Source organism: Naegleria fowleri (assembly GCF_008403515.1).
Source record: "Naegleria fowleri strain ATCC 30894 chromosome Unknown tig1, whole genome shotgun sequence".
In the NCBI taxonomy this organism is placed as follows: Eukaryota; Heterolobosea; class Eutetramitea; order Acrasida; family Naegleriidae; genus Naegleria; species Naegleria fowleri.
In genome coordinates this window covers 421,080-437,178 of record NW_025407933.1, presented here as the reverse complement: position 1 = coordinate 437,178, position 16,099 = coordinate 421,080, and the positions used below count along the sequence as shown (strand labels likewise).

The following is a 16,099-nucleotide window of genomic DNA, read 5'->3' as shown; positions in this document are numbered from 1 at the left end:
CGTCACATGTTTCAACACACGAGCAAAGAGCAACACCTTCTGGATAGTCCTTCTTGGAAGGGCCCAAGATATTTATTGATAACACTCATTGAATGGCAATTCAAGTTCAAAAAAAAGGTGAACCACAAAAATGAGCCATCTTCATCATCGACACGAACGTTCTGCTGGAGAAGAGAAACTCTCGTCATCATCTTCCGTTATTGGTACTCAAAAGCCTGGGAAAGTGACCACCACATCATCTTCACATTCGGAATTCAAAACAATCAAACAAATTGATGAAATTGCAAAAGGAATTATATCCGATAAAAAGAATACCAACAATTTACTTAAATTAACCGAGTTTTTAGAAGAATCATTTCCGAGGTCTTCCCGAAAGGAAAGAAGTTTTGTTCTACAATCAATAGAGTCCTTACTAGAAGTGTTTACTCACTTCTTTGATAAGAAAACATTGATTCTCAACGTCGGAGAAAAAGATACTGTGGTTTGTGATGTGAGTAAGGAAAAAGCAATACAAAAAAAGGAATATATGAAATGGATTTATGAACAATACACCACGTTCGCCAAATATCTTCCATTATTTACGATTCATTATTTCACCAAGTTTGATGAGAATGAGGAAGAAATTCAAAAATGTGTGGATGCAATTCTTACTTTGACCAAATTAGAATTAAATTCTGCCAATGATTCTGCTTTTGTTGAAATGGACAGAGAACGAAATAGAATCAATACTATTGTTTGTGAAGGTCCATATGGCTCGTTAATTTATCACTTATCTATTGATGCCAATCAAAGCGAAGGAAAGACATTTATCATTGATTATCTCAAAGACAAGTATATTGACAGATATCATGATTTAAGGTATTTCACCTATGTTGCTTTAGCACTCTCCATTAGAAAGTTGCGCTCCAAGAAAAAGAAGGCAATTACATTTCCTCAGTTTTGTGAAAATATTCTCTCAATCATTGATGATATTCCTCCCATCGAAGATATTGACAGATTGTTTTTGTATGATGGGTTTGATTATTCAACTGACGAGGAGGACATGGAAGAAGATGGAAACGAAGAAGATGGCATGAGTGATCATGGGGATTTTTCAGATGATTTTATGGGTAATGAGGATGGAATGATTCCTTCTGAAGACAACATGATGATGGATCCTACTCTTGGCGACTTGAATTCTTTAACTTTACCAAGTTCATCAGAAAAGAACAATAACGATGAGGATGAAATGAAAGATGAACAACACAAGAAAGAAAATAGCTTATTGGATCGGTCCATTCACATTGCTGCATTTACCAACTTTTGGCTTGCTTTTTTACAACTTCCAGAAATGACAAAATCTATTTATGAGAAAATTTTAAGGAAAATGAGTGAAGAAATTATTCCTCAATTCGAAGATCCATTCTTACTCAACGATTTTATCTCTAATTCTTTTGACCAGGGTGGATTGGTAGCTCTCTTGTCGGTTAAAAGTTTATTTATTTTAATTTCAGAGTATAATTTGTAAGTTGAGAAAACATATGGCAAATGTTATATTGACTTAGCATATCTAGAGTATTTGACCAATTCTATCAGAAATTATATTCCATTATAGACCTGGATCTTTTCACAATGGATGACAGAGAAGAATTTTTTGAGCTGTTCGACACATTCATGAAATCGACCCATTTGCCAGAATACATTGTAGCTTCATTTGTCAAGAAATTTGCCAGAATTTCTCTGTTTGCTCCTGCCTATGCCTGTACCTACATTTTGGCTGTTATTTATAATCTCATTTCTAGACATCCACAAATTAGCTTTTTGGTTCAACACGACGAAATTGAACCCAAGTATCTTTCAAGACTCCAAAAAAAAGCTCTGAAAGAGCAACACCCAACTGAAGAAAAAGCTCCGAAAAAAGATCCTTTTGACTTTCATGAGAAAGATCCAAAACTCTGTAAAGCAATGCAGAGCCAATTATGGGAGATTGAAACATTGATTTATCACTCCAATGCAGAAGTTTCCAAAATGGCCAGAGACATCAAGAGACATTTCGCGGAAGGATTTCCTCAATATGATATCAAAAAGTTTACATCAACCAGCACTGAAGATATGTTCAAGATGCTTGCAGAGAAGAAAAGGTTTGTCAAGCTCACTAATGTAGATGCTCCAAATGGACTATTTGCAAATGACAAGAACTCTGTTTACTCAATTTTTGATTTTTAATAAATTACTTTCGTGTTGCTCCTCTTGAATTACTCGTTCTAGCTGTCGTAACAGTGGCATGTCTCTCTTTGTAAATTCGGAATAGCTTGCTTTCAAGGCGGGTGGGGATGTAGGGCACTTCTTTGTCTAGTGTATTGAACCCTAACATAAATGCACTCGTTGCCAGATCAAACAATGACGGGATCTTTTCTATCTTTTTGTCTTTCTTTTGAGGTGGTTTGGATTTCTTGCTTTCATCCTCCTGTTCAAGGGGAGATTCAAGTGTTCTTTCTAATTTTGTTTGAGCTACAAGCAAACAACAAGCCAATTGAGCTTTTGTTTCCTCTATTAATGGCTGTGTATACTTTCCGAATTTGGGCCTATCGACCTCTTCTTTGCATGAAGCCCATAACCCTTTGAGAAATCCTAGTTTTGCACTACATAAAAAGTAATCTAGAGCTTGCTCAGCGTTGTCTTTTTCCTCAAAGTAGTATTCAGCTAAAAATTTGTACATGAATCCGTCCGTGTGTTCATTCTTTAAATCAAGTTGTAGCACAGATTCAAAATCCTGTTTCGCCTCTCTTGTTAAATTCAGCAATAAGTGACAAGTACCTCTACACTTGTACAAGGAAGGTTCATCTGGCAAGTCACCAATCCCAACATTAAGTGTGAATAATGCCTTTTCAATATCGTTTTGCTCGGTCAAAATCATTGACTTGGTGACATAAGCGTCTGCAAGTAAGGAAGGGTTCTCAATAGGTTTTTTTTCAATACACCTAGAGAAACAGATCATTGCTTCATCGGTACGGCCTAATTCCATCAATAGGTGACCATAATGAGTCAAATATTCCATGTTGGCAGGTTGAATTTTTACGAGTGCCTCGTAAATTGAAACTGCTTCCCCAATATCTCCTGCGTCCTCGCAATGTTTCGCAGAAGTTTGGTATTGAACACAAAAGGTTGGATCTAAATCTCGAATTTTTTGAAAATCTTTCTGAGCTTCTTCTTTGTGTCCCATCTGAAACAAAATATCACCACGCAAGAAATAAATATAGGGATCTTGGTTGTCGACCTCTGCAATTATTCTATTAAAACTGTAAAATGCTCCGTTCAAGTCTCGCAAAGTTGAACAGCATTTTCCTAGGCTAACCAACACTGTTTTGGTCGGGTGTTCAATTTTTAAGTATTTTTCGAATTCTCGTTTTCCGTTCTCGTAGTCCTGCAAATGTACATAGCAATCACCCCGAATATAATATGCAGAAGATATGTGAGGATCTAAACTAATACAAATGCTTAACTGTTTCAAAGCATCTTCATAATTGGCTATTCTCCATAAAGCCTCGCCGTACATCGAATAATTTTCTGCGGATCTCATACCCTCATTGATACATTCTTGAAATAGAGCAACGGCTTCAGAAAATTCTTCATTGACATAATGCTGCTTGGCAAGTTCTAATTTTCTTTCACGCTCAAGTTTCACCTCTTCTTGACTTGGTTTAAAGGCTTTTGATTCTTTTCTGGTGTTTTTATAATCTTCCACGAGTTTTCTGCTAAACTCGGTGCTCAAAAGTTCAAAAGGAGTCTTTTTCTTCCGTTCAACTGGACACAACTTTCGTTTCTCTCTTTCTTTTGATTCAATGAATTTAGAGTGATACAACGACTGGTAGTATGTTTTATACTTCTCTCCATAATATTTAGGTGTTCGTTTTTCGGAGCTATTTGTACAGTATAATCGGTTCAGTTTGATGATGGGCTGGTTCAGATCATTAAAAACCACATGACTATTGTATGATAGAGGTAGTTTCTCTTTTTTGATTCGGTTTGACGGATTCTGCAAGGATGAACGTTGTTGTTGGACACTAGAACCCACCGTCAACGAAGACATTTTTTAATGTTTGAAATCACTACAGCTCTGAAAAAAGGAGGCAAGAAAATTTGAAAAATAAAATTTGAAAATTTTTTTTAAAATTTTTTGTAAAAAATACAATGACGGGCCATCACCACCTTCTCGCCAACACCACTCTTCTCGGAGATGAGTTTTTTCTTCATATAAAGGCAGCATGTAGAAAATTCAGAAAAATTCTTTCAGATGAGATTAAAACTAGTATTGAATTTAATCACAATCAAATTTATATCATTGACAAAATTCAAAATTTCGATATTCATGTCTCTACAACAGAAGACCTTGAAAAGAAAATACTTCCGTCATCCATCAAATTCAATGCTCTTTCATGGAAATATGGAAACAAGGAACAAATATGCTTTTTGGGTGAATGTTGTGTTTCGTTGATTTATTCCATCGCTTCGCATTCCATTTTTCATTTTCAACAATTAGTTGAATTGATTGAATATTGGAAAGAGAGAGAATCATCTCCTATATCTGCCATGCTTGAATTAGGACCTTTATATTGGATTAAGCTAGCTTATAATCAATTTATAAATACAAATGCAGGAAAGAAAGTTGTGGGCAATTTACAACCATCAAAATGGTTGGAATTATTGGACAATATTCGAATGAAACAGAGAGGACCAACGCGAGATTTAAACGAACTTTTGGAAAAATTATCTCGAGTTGAATCATGTCATGCATTTATTTGTGGACATTTGGTTGATTTTCTTCACAGATTTCAAGCGGTGAGAACCATTCATGAAATTAGTGATGTTTCTATCGGTTTTTTGAACTTTATAGATGGGTTGTTTATTCTGGAAACTGAAGGAAATGTTGTGACTATGATGAATGCTAATACTCCCTCTTCTCTTACCACCAACATGACTACCTCTGACTTTTCGATGGTTGGAACTCTGAATTCTTCTGCTCACACTACTGCCACAATCACTACGAATGAAACACCATCAAATGGTGATACTTTATTTGAGAGACATTTCACAGTTCATCCCTTGCAAGAAGAATTGCAAAAACAATCGCAGATCATTAAGAGAAGTTTTTTCCATAGTGGTATTGGGCCCATTCAAGACCAGCAAGACTCTTACACTACTCTTCCAATGAGCAATTTTCCACAACATGTCTTGTCTTCCAATAGAACTCCATCTCCTTCTTTAATCTCGGGTGCTGTTGCATTTAACGAAATTCCACATGACCAAACAGATGCTCTGAGTTATCATTCAATGATGATGATGGATAGAAATTATCGATCTGGAAACACTATGAATCATGTATACTCTGATCATGGTATGCCCAATCAAGATATCACCACTGAACAGTTTCTTCAAAAAATTGATCAGGCCATGCAAAGATGTAGAAATTGGTACTATATTACAAATTATTATTTGAAACAGTATCAAAAACCAAACCATTTTTACAGGAATTGGATTGGATATACTGTAGGAGTTACTACTGGAGCTCTTGTATCATATTATGCTTACAAACATGTCAATGATATTGTTAGAGTTTCAACAGATGCCTATCAAAGTGTAGCTAGATTTTTCCACAACTCCATTGCTGAACCTTTATATAATATTTATTCAATTATTCACTATGATGAACACAAACACAAATTGGCATCACTCGAAGATGTGGAACTTTCTGCCAAATCATTGGAGCGTATGGTTCTAGATTTTGTTAAGGATACTCATCCAAATATTTCTCAAAGTGATTTAGTACAATATGCGGAGCAAGCCAAGAAGGGAGATATTTCTGTGGTGATGGAAACTTATGAAAAGGTAAGCCATTGGTGATTATCATTGTCAGTATTGACACTCTTTCATGATTTAGGAATTGAAAAGTCCTGTCACTAATGCTTTGTTTGGAAGTCTAGCAAGGGCTTTATTGATTCAAGTTCAGAAACAAAAATTAGCAGTCGAACAATCGATGGTCAGCATTGATGCGTTAATGAAACAAAATGAATTGAATTTAGAATTGATTGCTGCTGTTCCAGGAGTGTTACTATTTTCTTTCCTCTATTATCAAATCACTAACTTTAAGAGAAAGACAGATTATTCGAACATTACAGAGCCAATGATTAGACAAATGTTACTGATTGAGAAAATTCTGAATAGAAATATTGGACTATCAAGACTGGCACTCATTGATTATGGTACCATCTATTTATATGCTTCTCGAGTTAAATTTTTAGCGAACCGTTTTTCCACTCTGATTGAGCATCCAAGAGCTGCCAGTGATTTTACGAGTGACTTGAACGAAGTGAATTCAACACTCATGTCTCCTGCACAAAAGTTTAACACAGTTCATCGAATGTTTAGACAATATCAGTTTTTAAATCAACAAGAGCAGCAGTAAATTCTGCTTTTTTGGTAGCAAACACCTGAACTGAATTGTCCGTTTAATTGGAGAAGATTGTTGAAATTGTTGAATGACCATAAACTATCTTTAACAATAAGACGTGTATGCTTTTCTCAAAAACGAATGGTCATCAAGCTTCATAAAATTGCTAAAATTGTAAGAATTGCCAATAACAACATTCAAACAAAAAAATGCAACAATCCGAATTCACAAAAACAACATACCTGGAGATAAGCAAACAAAGCACGTCGGGATTGCTGGCAAAAAGCTACAGGCATTGTCCAAGCGAGGCCAAAAGCTATGCTCTTTGTATTCACAAGAATATTACACGACTGAGACAAGATTTGTGCTCGAAAGAAATCCATACGTTGATGGAGTGCATAAAACGAGAATCCAAATCCACCAATTTGGACATGTAATCTCAAATAACATTGAAAATATATAATCATCATATTAGAGAAAATTTTAGTGATGGCTCAATTTAATTCCATAATTCTTTTTATCAATTCGATATCCTTTGTCATCAGAGTGACTCGTCCCGCATGAAGCGCTTCCAGGTTGAAACACTTTTTTCAAGCGATGATAACATTGTAAATAGTACTTACAACAAAGATAGGCATTTTCAAACAAATTGACCAGATAATGTTCTGCTGCTTCCTGTAAAGCCAATAAGGAATCAGCAGAGAAGCGAAAAGGACAATCTTCTCTTCCCCTATTAGCAATATCTCGTACCACTCTCACAAAGTTTGCCTTTGGAATTAATAGCTCCGTGCTCCGCTGATACTTTCTTATTTCTCTCAAAGCAACAGTACCCTTCTTCCACCTTCTAGGCTTTTTAACCTTTTGAGGGGAGACTTGGGGAGCTTTTATTGCTTTCCTTGGAGCCTTCAACGCTTTCCTTGGCGCTTTTGTGCTGAATTGATTAGGTTGTTTTTTAGGCTCAAGATTGATGGAAGGATTGTCCTGATTGGCCTCTTTCTCCAAATCCCTAAAGAGCTCATCAATTGAATCCAATGGATCTAAGTTCCAATCTAACGTGTATTGCATAGATCGTTCGACCTGCAAAGCTGCATTTCCCTCTAACTGTGGCTGTTCTTTTCGTACTTTTTGTTTTTGAGACATTTTTTAAAGCACTAATAATCAGTTGACTGTAAATTCTGCCCAATTTTTTAAACACTTTGGGTGAGCGTTCTTATTATTCTTGATTTGAAGAGAATGTTGAGAATGAGTGGTTGTCCATAGTATATGAACAACAACAACTGATTTTTTACCTACGGCAATGGAGAATGAATGTCTTGTTGACAACGAAAAAATGAAAAAATCAGCTTGTTGGTTTCTGTCTATTGCTCTACTTGTTTTGATTTTTTGTGTGTTTGTGAGGGCTGCTTCATCATCATCTGATCTCGGAGAAAAGAGTTATTGCATCAACGAATTGGATTCTAGTTTTATTAACAAGTAGTGTATCATCATATTCATGAATCATTCATACTCACCACCTAGTTGTTGTTTCATTAATTCAGATGTCATCGGCAAGTCCCATCAAACTTTTTGACGATGCTAGCAAACTTTGCAGTGCAATGGATAAATCCAAGAACATTGGCTATTAGTGCTGTATTTTTCCTCATTATCCTTCCTATTTTACAATTTGCTTCAATCAGAAGGGAATCGGGTGTGGTCCAACATGTTCTTTCCAAGTTTTTGCACAACAAAATTGTCATTTTGAATTGTGAGTATTTGACAAGAAAGAGTTTTTCATTCCACTCATCACCAATTTTGCAATTCATAATTTTCATGAACCAGTTTTGCACCGAGTTTGTTATACTCTTGTTTTGGATGTAGCTCTCTATGCGGTTTTTAGACAAATGAGACCTTGCAGCTGCACAACAGATGGAGGAAAGACATTCCAACATTTTGGAAGTAGATATGGAATGGTATGTAAAGTGTATTGAGCTCATAACTGATCATATGTCTAACTTGATGAATATCAGCCCTCTGGTGACGCTATGTCAGGTGCAATTTTTGGTATTTTTCTTTTTGATATTGCCCCTTATCATGGCTGGATTGCTAGAGCCATCGGTATCATTGTTATTCCATTAATTTGTTTGGAGAGAGTGGTTCTTGGATATCACACAATTGCTCAAGTCACTGTTGGTTCTAGCTTGGGAATATTGTTGCATTACTATTCTTCTAGAGCTCCTCAATTTATGATTTTCATTGATGGAGTTATTCAAATTATAGCTGGAGCTGTTCTTTTGCAAGTAGATCCTTCTCTGATCTATGAGAAAGACTCTATGAGTAAGTAGTAGCAACTTTGAACATTGACATTTCGAATGATTTATAGATAATTTATTTTCGTGGTATGTGTGGGGAGTGTCTTTCCAAATTTATGTGTTCATGGAAATGTATGTTTTAAAGTAATATGACATTATTATTTACTCTATTTTATAGTGGACGTTATTATTTCAACAAGAAAAACATTCAAAAAATTAGATTTAGTTTGCAACATTTAATCACCACAAAACAAATTGGTGAAGTAGCCGAGCACTCAATCGATGTTGATCATGAGAAAGACTCAAAACATCTTAATGCACAAATGGATGTAACAAGACTCACTGATTTCGGATTTACTTGCATTTCCTTCACCCTAATGCTGCTCGTCAATTTCTTTTCAACGGGCATTGGGCAAGAAGGGTGGCTCACTAAAATTCACTAGTCCATACTTTATACAGCTCTCGCAATTTTGATAACAACAACAATCCATCTTTGAATCACTAATTTAACAAAGTAAAATCTACATTTTAGCTCGTAATATCCTTATTAAAAAATCAAGAGCTGCCTTGGTGTTGTCGTCTGTTTCTGAAGATCTAATGGTACAGACACTCTGAAATCAATTAATATATTAGCTATCTGAGAATACATACCTCCACCAACAATAATTTGTCAAAAAGAGAGGTTCTCTCATCGAGAAGCTGTTGAATTATTTTGTAATTGCTTTCGTTTCTTTGCACTTTCTCCCTGATTTCGCTTTCAAGCTGCTCCGAAAAATGTTCAATATCCGAATAATTATTCAGTAACATCTCTGCTTGAGATTGATAAAACTCATCTTCTTCACGAAGATGGGATGCAGAGACTTGTTTTAATTTTGGAAATAGTCGTTTCCTTGTCTCTTCATTCTTGATGTACTCTATGGGAGGCTCGATATGATTCTTTCGTCCAAAATGAAGCACCACCTTTTCCCTTCTCTCGTACAATCCCTTTGTTTCGACATGCTCAAAATTCTTAGAAATGAACGTATAAATCCATTGTAAAAACTCAATATTATCTTGCAATTTTCCATTGGATATTTTGTCAGTAGCGATGGAATATGGTATTTTGAGCTCAGCAAGAAGCTTTTGAAGCTTATCAAGATTGGCTTTCTTTTCTAAAGGATAAACAGCATTGAAATTAATTTTCGTTAATGGAAAATGTTGAGGAAAGATAGCATTAAACAGCAAGGTATAGACAATACCATCGCTACATTCCTCGATTTTACTAAACTCAGTCTCTAATAGCTGATTCATCCAGCCCAGTAACTCCACCCTTCCGATCGGAAGCAATTTACCTGGGAGTGTAAAGTTATTTGCCGTTTTCATGTGAGGTATATTTTTTAAACAAGACACCACAACATTTTATATTTCTCGGAAGAGAGGATTTCTTGGGAGTCCTTTACTTTTTAAGTAAGCATGTAATAAACATGTTTCATCGATATTGATCCAATAACCCTTAGTTATTTTATTTGCAAATGATGATCGTTGGCACGAAGTGAAACGTTGAATGACACGAAAGAAGAATAATCAAAAAAAATTGAAAAATATCTTCACAACTGCCTGAAATTCGAACGAGTTTCATCATCACAATTTGTTGCACTTCTTCTGACGCTCATCATCATTCAAAAGTGAATCTCTCACCTCTTCTTCCGAATTCAAATTCCTCCTCTCTACCTTCCATAATCACTTCATCGGAAGATTGGGAAGTTATTGATAAGAAAGAAATTGCTGTTGAATTTTCGCCATCAAAATCCAAAAGTTCTCCGTCTCTCCTTGGTGATCACCATAAATCGTCAACCGTTCAGTCTCTACCACAGTCTCCATCATTTTCAAACATAATGGGTGCTCTATTTTCATTATTTAAAAAACAAGAATCAAAAGTGAATGAACACGACAAGGCAGTCCTTGAATTGAAATCACATCGTGACAAGGTTAAAGTTTATCAAAAGAAATTAGCAACAATAATAGAAAAAGAAAGAGACGTTGCAAAAACTCTGTTAAAAGAAGGAAAGAAAGAAAAAGCTCTCCTTGCCTTGAAAAAGAAAAAGTATCAGGAAAGCCTACTCGAAAAGACACAAAAACAACTTGAAAATCTTCAAAATATGGTCGACCAATTAGAATTTGCTCAAATTGAAAAACAAGTGTTCGATGGTTTGAAACAAGGCAAGCAAGCTCTTGAAACTTTACAAAAGGAAATGGGATCTATTGAAGATATTGAAAAATTAATGGAAGAAAGTCGAGAAGCAATCCAATATCAAGAAGAAATTAGTCGTATTTTAAGTGAGAGTCTCACACCTGATGACATTCATAGTGTTGAGGAGGATTTGAATGAATTAGAAGCTGTCATGCTGAAAGAGAAACTGCCGCAAGTTAACAAAACACCCCTACCAAAGCTGTCTGAGCCTAAAAAAGATGAAATAGAAATTGAGGAAGATGATGATAGAAAGCCTGTACAGCTGTAATTTAACTTTCTGAATTATTTCATAGTAGTAATTTAGTTTCATTCACTACACTCGAACAGCAAAAACGGTAGCCACACAATGAACTGTATCATTATTCCAATATTCCGAAATCATTTGATCGGTGGACTGACCTTCCCAATGAGCGACACATGATGAGTGAAGACCTGCACCAGTTCTTTGCATTATAATACATGATACTACATATTTATATGGCTTTCCATTTACTTTTCCATTACTATCGGGCATTAGCATGGCCTCTTGGTTGTTTTGTAAGCCCTTCAGTATTCCCTCAAGAATCGTCGAAGTCCATGTATCTACTTTTTGCGCATGATATTGGGCATCCTTCAAAACCATCAATACATTTTCTCGAATTATTAATTTAATTTTAGAGTCATCAATTGCCACTGAAGACTACACCTCCTTCGTCATGATCAAAACTAGTTCATCATCGGAATACAAACCTCAAAGTCGTGATCCTTTACAACTGCACTGCTCATATTGCCCGTAATTTTTTTAAAGAAGAAAAAATTGTTGTATTGTGATGGCGCGTGTTTCCATTCGATCTGAAAATGCATTTTGGAACATGTCCGTCTGATCAAACACTCAATCTGTGAAGAATAAATAATATGAATTGATGAATTCGTGCCGCTCTTGCTCAAGAAGCAATACCCTACAACCATAAAAAAATTTATTACGAGGCCTGTTTATACACTTCCAAGATCCGGATCCAGTTGGGATCCTGGTGGAGAAATTATCTGAAACCCTATCAACCCTAAATCTTGGATTGCCATGAAGTTAAGGTGATAGATATCCATAAGCCGTATGATTTTGTCCAATCTACTTGATTGATTGGGATCCTTTGGAAGGATTCCATTCACATTAAGGGTTGCAATAGTAAAAGTCATTCAATATCTTCATCATGCATGTCCTTTCTCTTCCCAGCTTGGACGAGTCTTTTAACGCTGTGCATTAGAGTTTCCATATTCTTAGCAATATATGATATATTGCTTTCCATATTGGAGACTCTTTTTTCAAGGCTGGTAAACCTTGCTTCATAATTATTTGGAGTAGTAATAGTTGAGAAGTTAGAGCTTTCTTTCTCTGTTGATTGATTTGATTTGGAGATAGCTTTTTCTTTAAAGAACTGCGCTTTGGACTTGAAGGATTTTGTGATGATTCTGCCATGCTTGGTTTCAATAGGATGGACCACTTCTAAGATACGATCGACTTCAGTATCAGATTTAAGAGACACTATGATGTTATAATATGATTCTTCAGGATTAAAAGGAGATGCCTTTTCATCGATTTTGATAGAGTTTGGGTGAATAGTAATTCCTGCTTTAGTGGTGATATCTTTAACGACGTTTACGATTTCATGTTCTTCAAAATCTGTAGAGAGGTTGATAAAGACTTCAAAACGGGAATCTTCAGCTAGTTGAGTATAAGTTTTGAGGCGAGACCATTCGGTGTTAGAGAGGACGGGAATCTTCAGCTAGTTGAGTATAAGTTTTGAGGCGAGACCATTCGGTGTTAGAGAGGATTTCTTGTAGTGATTGTAAATTCTTAACTGTAACAGTGGTTTTGAAGCAGCTTGAGTCTGGTGGTTTACTAATTCTCATAGCTATTAAACCTTTAGATTTCTCATGCCAATTGCATAGCATATGAAGAATATTGTTTTCATCGTTTCCAGTAAGATGTTGAGCGGTGAACTCTGTGATTTGGAGAGACATATCAGAGATAAAGTATTTAAAGTTTGTTTGACTTTTGGCGGTATTGAGGTTCTTGATGATTTCGTCCCTTGAGCTTGATGAGGACGGAACAATTTGGAGTATGAATGGTCTTTCAGAGGGGACCCATGGATCCTTCGCAAGTTTGGAGGCCTTGAGTTGATTGAGGAGAAATTGAAGTGCCTCTTTGTTTTTGTACAAGTTGGTTGCGCAGTATATTGTTAATCCTTTGTTGAAGTCGATAGATTTCTTAGTTGTTGGGCGGGTTGATTGCATTTTTGCGGTCTTTGGTGTTTTTTTTGGTTGAGGTTTTTTTACCTTAGGGTTCGAGTTATCTTTGGAAGAGAGATTTTTCTTGTTTAGGTTGATATTGGTTGTTGTTTCTTGGTTGAATCTACGGCTTTGGTATTTGTTCTTCATAGGAATTTGTTCTTTTTTGTTGTGTGTAAGTGTGTGTGGTGTGTGTGTATGTGTATGTGTTTGTGTAGAAGATGGTGCTTGTATTTGTGTTTGGGGGAATATTGGAGTGGACATAACTGACTCATCATTTGGAGGGATATCATTGATTTTAAGATTAGAAGTAGGTTCATGCAGTTGCTTTTCAATCATATCATTAATTACTTTAGTGAGATCATTCATGGTAGATTGTAGGTATTCAATATATTTTTCAAGGTGCGCAATTTTAGTGATTAACGAGGGATGATCGTCAGTCATTTTTTAAGGGCTCGAACCATAAAAAAATGCTCCAACATCATCATCACGGAGATGATCAGTCATGCTTCTCTTGTGATCATCACTCCCATTCGTTAGAAGAAGAGTGTCGAAAATTATCTACACTGCTATTTAACGAGGAAACTAACCATGAAATTGAACATATCATCCACGATGTATTTATCCCTAATTTAGTTTCTTGCTCGGAGTTTGACAAGATTGAACAGCTTGTTGATGCTCTCCTGAAAAACCCATCACTTTTCTTAATTATTTATCACCATTGTTTCGATATTTTTGCACCAACAGTGAACTTTAGCCTTTCTCTACGCAAGATTGGAACGAATTCCGATTTATTGAATAAGATTTTAAAATTAATATCATTGGTATGTGAACACTCCCCTCCTAAAGAGGTTCACTCCTTACTGATGGAAAGTCTTACAACAAACATTGTGGAAGTTGAGCTGAAAACTAGTGATGGTAGTCAAAACGCTCTTTTGGACATTCATAATTATGGACTCGATCAACAAAACAAAAAATCACTGGAGCATCAAATATTTTTACTGTCGCACTTCTTTAACAATCTCTCAAGATTTCCAGAAAATGACAAGAGATGGCAATTTATCAAATATTTGGATATCATCCTATCAAGAGCATGTGGTATTAGAGTTGAATCTATTCAAAACGAAGCATTTGGAATAGAAGAGGAAATGTCGCAAGAGGTACAAAGAAAGCTAAAGTCGGATAGATTATTTTTGGAATACTCTTCAACACTAATCGACTCCATTTTCTCTTTCTCCGATTATCTATTTCGTAATGTGAATTACGAATCTTTTTTAAAAAAGATCTACTTGAGAAGAGAATCAGATTGCATCATGCAATCGTGCTTCTCGATTCTGGCTAAAATTTATTCAAATGACCAGTTAATTGATGTTTGTTCAAACAATGGACAGATTGACAAAATTATGAAAACCATAACCTCATGCAAAAAAAATCTCAACGAAATACTAGAATATTTTACTCGTTTTAAAAAATGGTCAGAGGCCAACAAAGAATCGCAAGATGAGCACAGCGAACACTCTGAAAACGAGGATGAAGAAATGGGACATCATGAAGATGACAAGGAAGAACTTAAAAATTTTATTCCTTGGGAACCTCGAGGAATTGCAGTATTTCTCTATCTACTTTTTGTGAAAAAGTTGGAAAGAAAATATTATGGTATTTTCATATTATCTGACTTGTATTTATTTGTCATGTCTAAATATTATGTAGAGCTAATGCTACAAAGTGGAATAGCCTCATTTGGTAGAATTGGTCTCTATATTTTACGGTATTTATTTGAAAATCATGTTAAGAAAAAAGGTTCATTGCACATTAAGGATCATGTACACGAATACGACATTGCATCTTATTTTGATTTGCCCCAATCGTTAGTTTCCTTTATGACCATGCGTCCAGACAACAAATTGCGTACATTTGCGTACAACATATTCCAAGATTTTATCACGAGATTTGAGGACGAAGATAGATTTAATTTGCTCTACCACATGCTCAACAAATGTCCTTATCCTTATATGGTAGCAATCATTCTTGACAGAATGAAAGAAGAAATTATTTTAGAATATAATGCCATGTTTCAACTTATTGGAAAAGAGAGTTTGGAACGAGTGAAACAACAGAATGCCTACAAACCCTCACAACCTCCCAAGTTAGAAGAAGTGAACGAATTCCTTAAAAACAAAACAACAACTAATTCAGAAAGCTACTTTTCCCAGTTTGTTCCAAACAATGCTCCTAAATTGAGCTATGATCAAAAAACAATTAACATCATACGATTGCATGCAAAAGATTCCAAAGCATTTCTTGTTCCACACAAAATTCCTAATCTCATCATTGAATTACTAGAGAAATATGTAGAAAAACCGTTCGAAGGGGATAATATTCAAGTAATTTTGCGAGCTCTCAATCTCTATTACTTTTTATTATTGAGGGACGGAGAACCCAATGTGACAGGAATCATGGACACAGAAATTGTTTCCAAAATGGAAGACAAAATATTAAGAAAATTAAGTGAAAAGAAACAAGAGTTCGAGAATCTAATCAAAGAGCAAGTCAAACTTCCAAAACAAGATATGGAAGATGAAGAAGATATTGATTATGATGATTTGTTAGATGAATTCGAACATGAATTTACTCCAGAAGAAATTGAAGCTCTCCAAGAATTGAATGCCAAGCACAAAGAACAAATCAAAATCAAAGAACAAACCAGCCATGAGTTGGATGTATATTTGCTAAGCGAAGTACTTGACAGAATCAACAATGCTCTCCATCATCCAATAAATTAACAAACCACTTGAGAGAGTTGGAATTGAGTGGTATACTCGAATGGATTGGTGGTGGTCTTTAGATTGAGTGTCTAAAAAGTGTTTCTTCAGACACTTTAATCAAAAA

The 16,099-nt window shown here is 35.5% G+C and overlaps 9 protein-coding genes across 9 annotated transcripts; 5 read left to right on the top strand and 4 right to left on the bottom strand.

The window, feature by feature from the left end:
* Positions 1-130: 130 nt before the first annotated feature.
* FDP41_000198 (uncharacterized protein) lies at positions 131-2,205 on the top strand (the record flags this gene model as incomplete). The annotated part of the gene is made up of 2 exons (XM_044705123.1): positions 131-1,503; positions 1,554-2,205. 2 exons carry the CDS (start codon positions 131-133, stop codon positions 2,203-2,205), a joined length of 2,025 nt encoding a protein of 674 aa, XP_044569872.1.
* Positions 2,206-2,209: 4 nt separating this feature from the next.
* Positions 2,210-4,069, bottom strand: FDP41_000197 (uncharacterized protein; the record flags this gene model as incomplete). The annotated part of the gene is made up of 1 exon (XM_044705112.1): positions 2,210-4,069. One exon carries the CDS (start codon positions 4,067-4,069, stop codon positions 2,210-2,212), a length of 1,860 nt encoding a protein of 619 aa, XP_044569871.1.
* Positions 4,070-4,170: 101 nt separating this feature from the next.
* Positions 4,171-6,442, top strand: FDP41_000196 (uncharacterized protein; the record flags this gene model as incomplete). Its single annotated transcript, XM_044705101.1, has 2 exons — positions 4,171-5,865; positions 5,918-6,442. The coding sequence occupies 2 exons, from the start codon at positions 4,171-4,173 to the stop codon at positions 6,440-6,442; spliced, it is 2,220 nt and encodes a 739-aa protein (XP_044569870.1).
* Positions 6,443-6,910: 468 nt separating this feature from the next.
* FDP41_000195 (uncharacterized protein) lies at positions 6,911-7,567 on the bottom strand (the record flags this gene model as incomplete). The annotated part of the gene is made up of 1 exon (XM_044705090.1): positions 6,911-7,567. One exon carries the CDS (start codon positions 7,565-7,567, stop codon positions 6,911-6,913), a length of 657 nt encoding a protein of 218 aa, XP_044569869.1.
* A 190-nt stretch (positions 7,568-7,757) lies between these two features.
* Positions 7,758-9,158, top strand: FDP41_000194 (uncharacterized protein; the record flags this gene model as incomplete). The annotated part of the gene is made up of 6 exons (XM_044705079.1): positions 7,758-7,900; positions 7,966-8,171; positions 8,246-8,376; positions 8,434-8,740; positions 8,787-8,847; positions 8,894-9,158. 6 exons carry the CDS (start codon positions 7,758-7,760, stop codon positions 9,156-9,158), a joined length of 1,113 nt encoding a protein of 370 aa, XP_044569868.1.
* Positions 9,159-9,348: 190 nt separating this feature from the next.
* FDP41_000193 (uncharacterized protein) lies at positions 9,349-10,005 on the bottom strand (the record flags this gene model as incomplete). The annotated part of the gene is made up of 1 exon (XM_044705068.1): positions 9,349-10,005. The coding sequence occupies one exon, from the start codon at positions 10,003-10,005 to the stop codon at positions 9,349-9,351; it is 657 nt and encodes a 218-aa protein (XP_044569867.1).
* Positions 10,006-10,589: 584 nt separating this feature from the next.
* On the top strand, positions 10,590-11,213 carry FDP41_000192 (uncharacterized protein; the record flags this gene model as incomplete). The annotated part of the gene is made up of 1 exon (XM_044705057.1): positions 10,590-11,213. The coding sequence occupies one exon, from the start codon at positions 10,590-10,592 to the stop codon at positions 11,211-11,213; it is 624 nt and encodes a 207-aa protein (XP_044569866.1).
* A 901-nt stretch (positions 11,214-12,114) lies between these two features.
* FDP41_000191 (uncharacterized protein) lies at positions 12,115-13,654 on the bottom strand (the record flags this gene model as incomplete). Its single annotated transcript, XM_044705046.1, has 2 exons — positions 12,115-12,644; positions 12,694-13,654. 2 exons carry the CDS (start codon positions 13,652-13,654, stop codon positions 12,115-12,117), a joined length of 1,491 nt encoding a protein of 496 aa, XP_044569865.1.
* Positions 13,655-13,680: 26 nt separating this feature from the next.
* FDP41_000190 (uncharacterized protein) lies at positions 13,681-15,993 on the top strand (the record flags this gene model as incomplete). The annotated part of the gene is made up of 1 exon (XM_044705035.1): positions 13,681-15,993. One exon carries the CDS (start codon positions 13,681-13,683, stop codon positions 15,991-15,993), a length of 2,313 nt encoding a protein of 770 aa, XP_044569864.1.
* Positions 15,994-16,099: the final 106 nt, after the last annotated feature.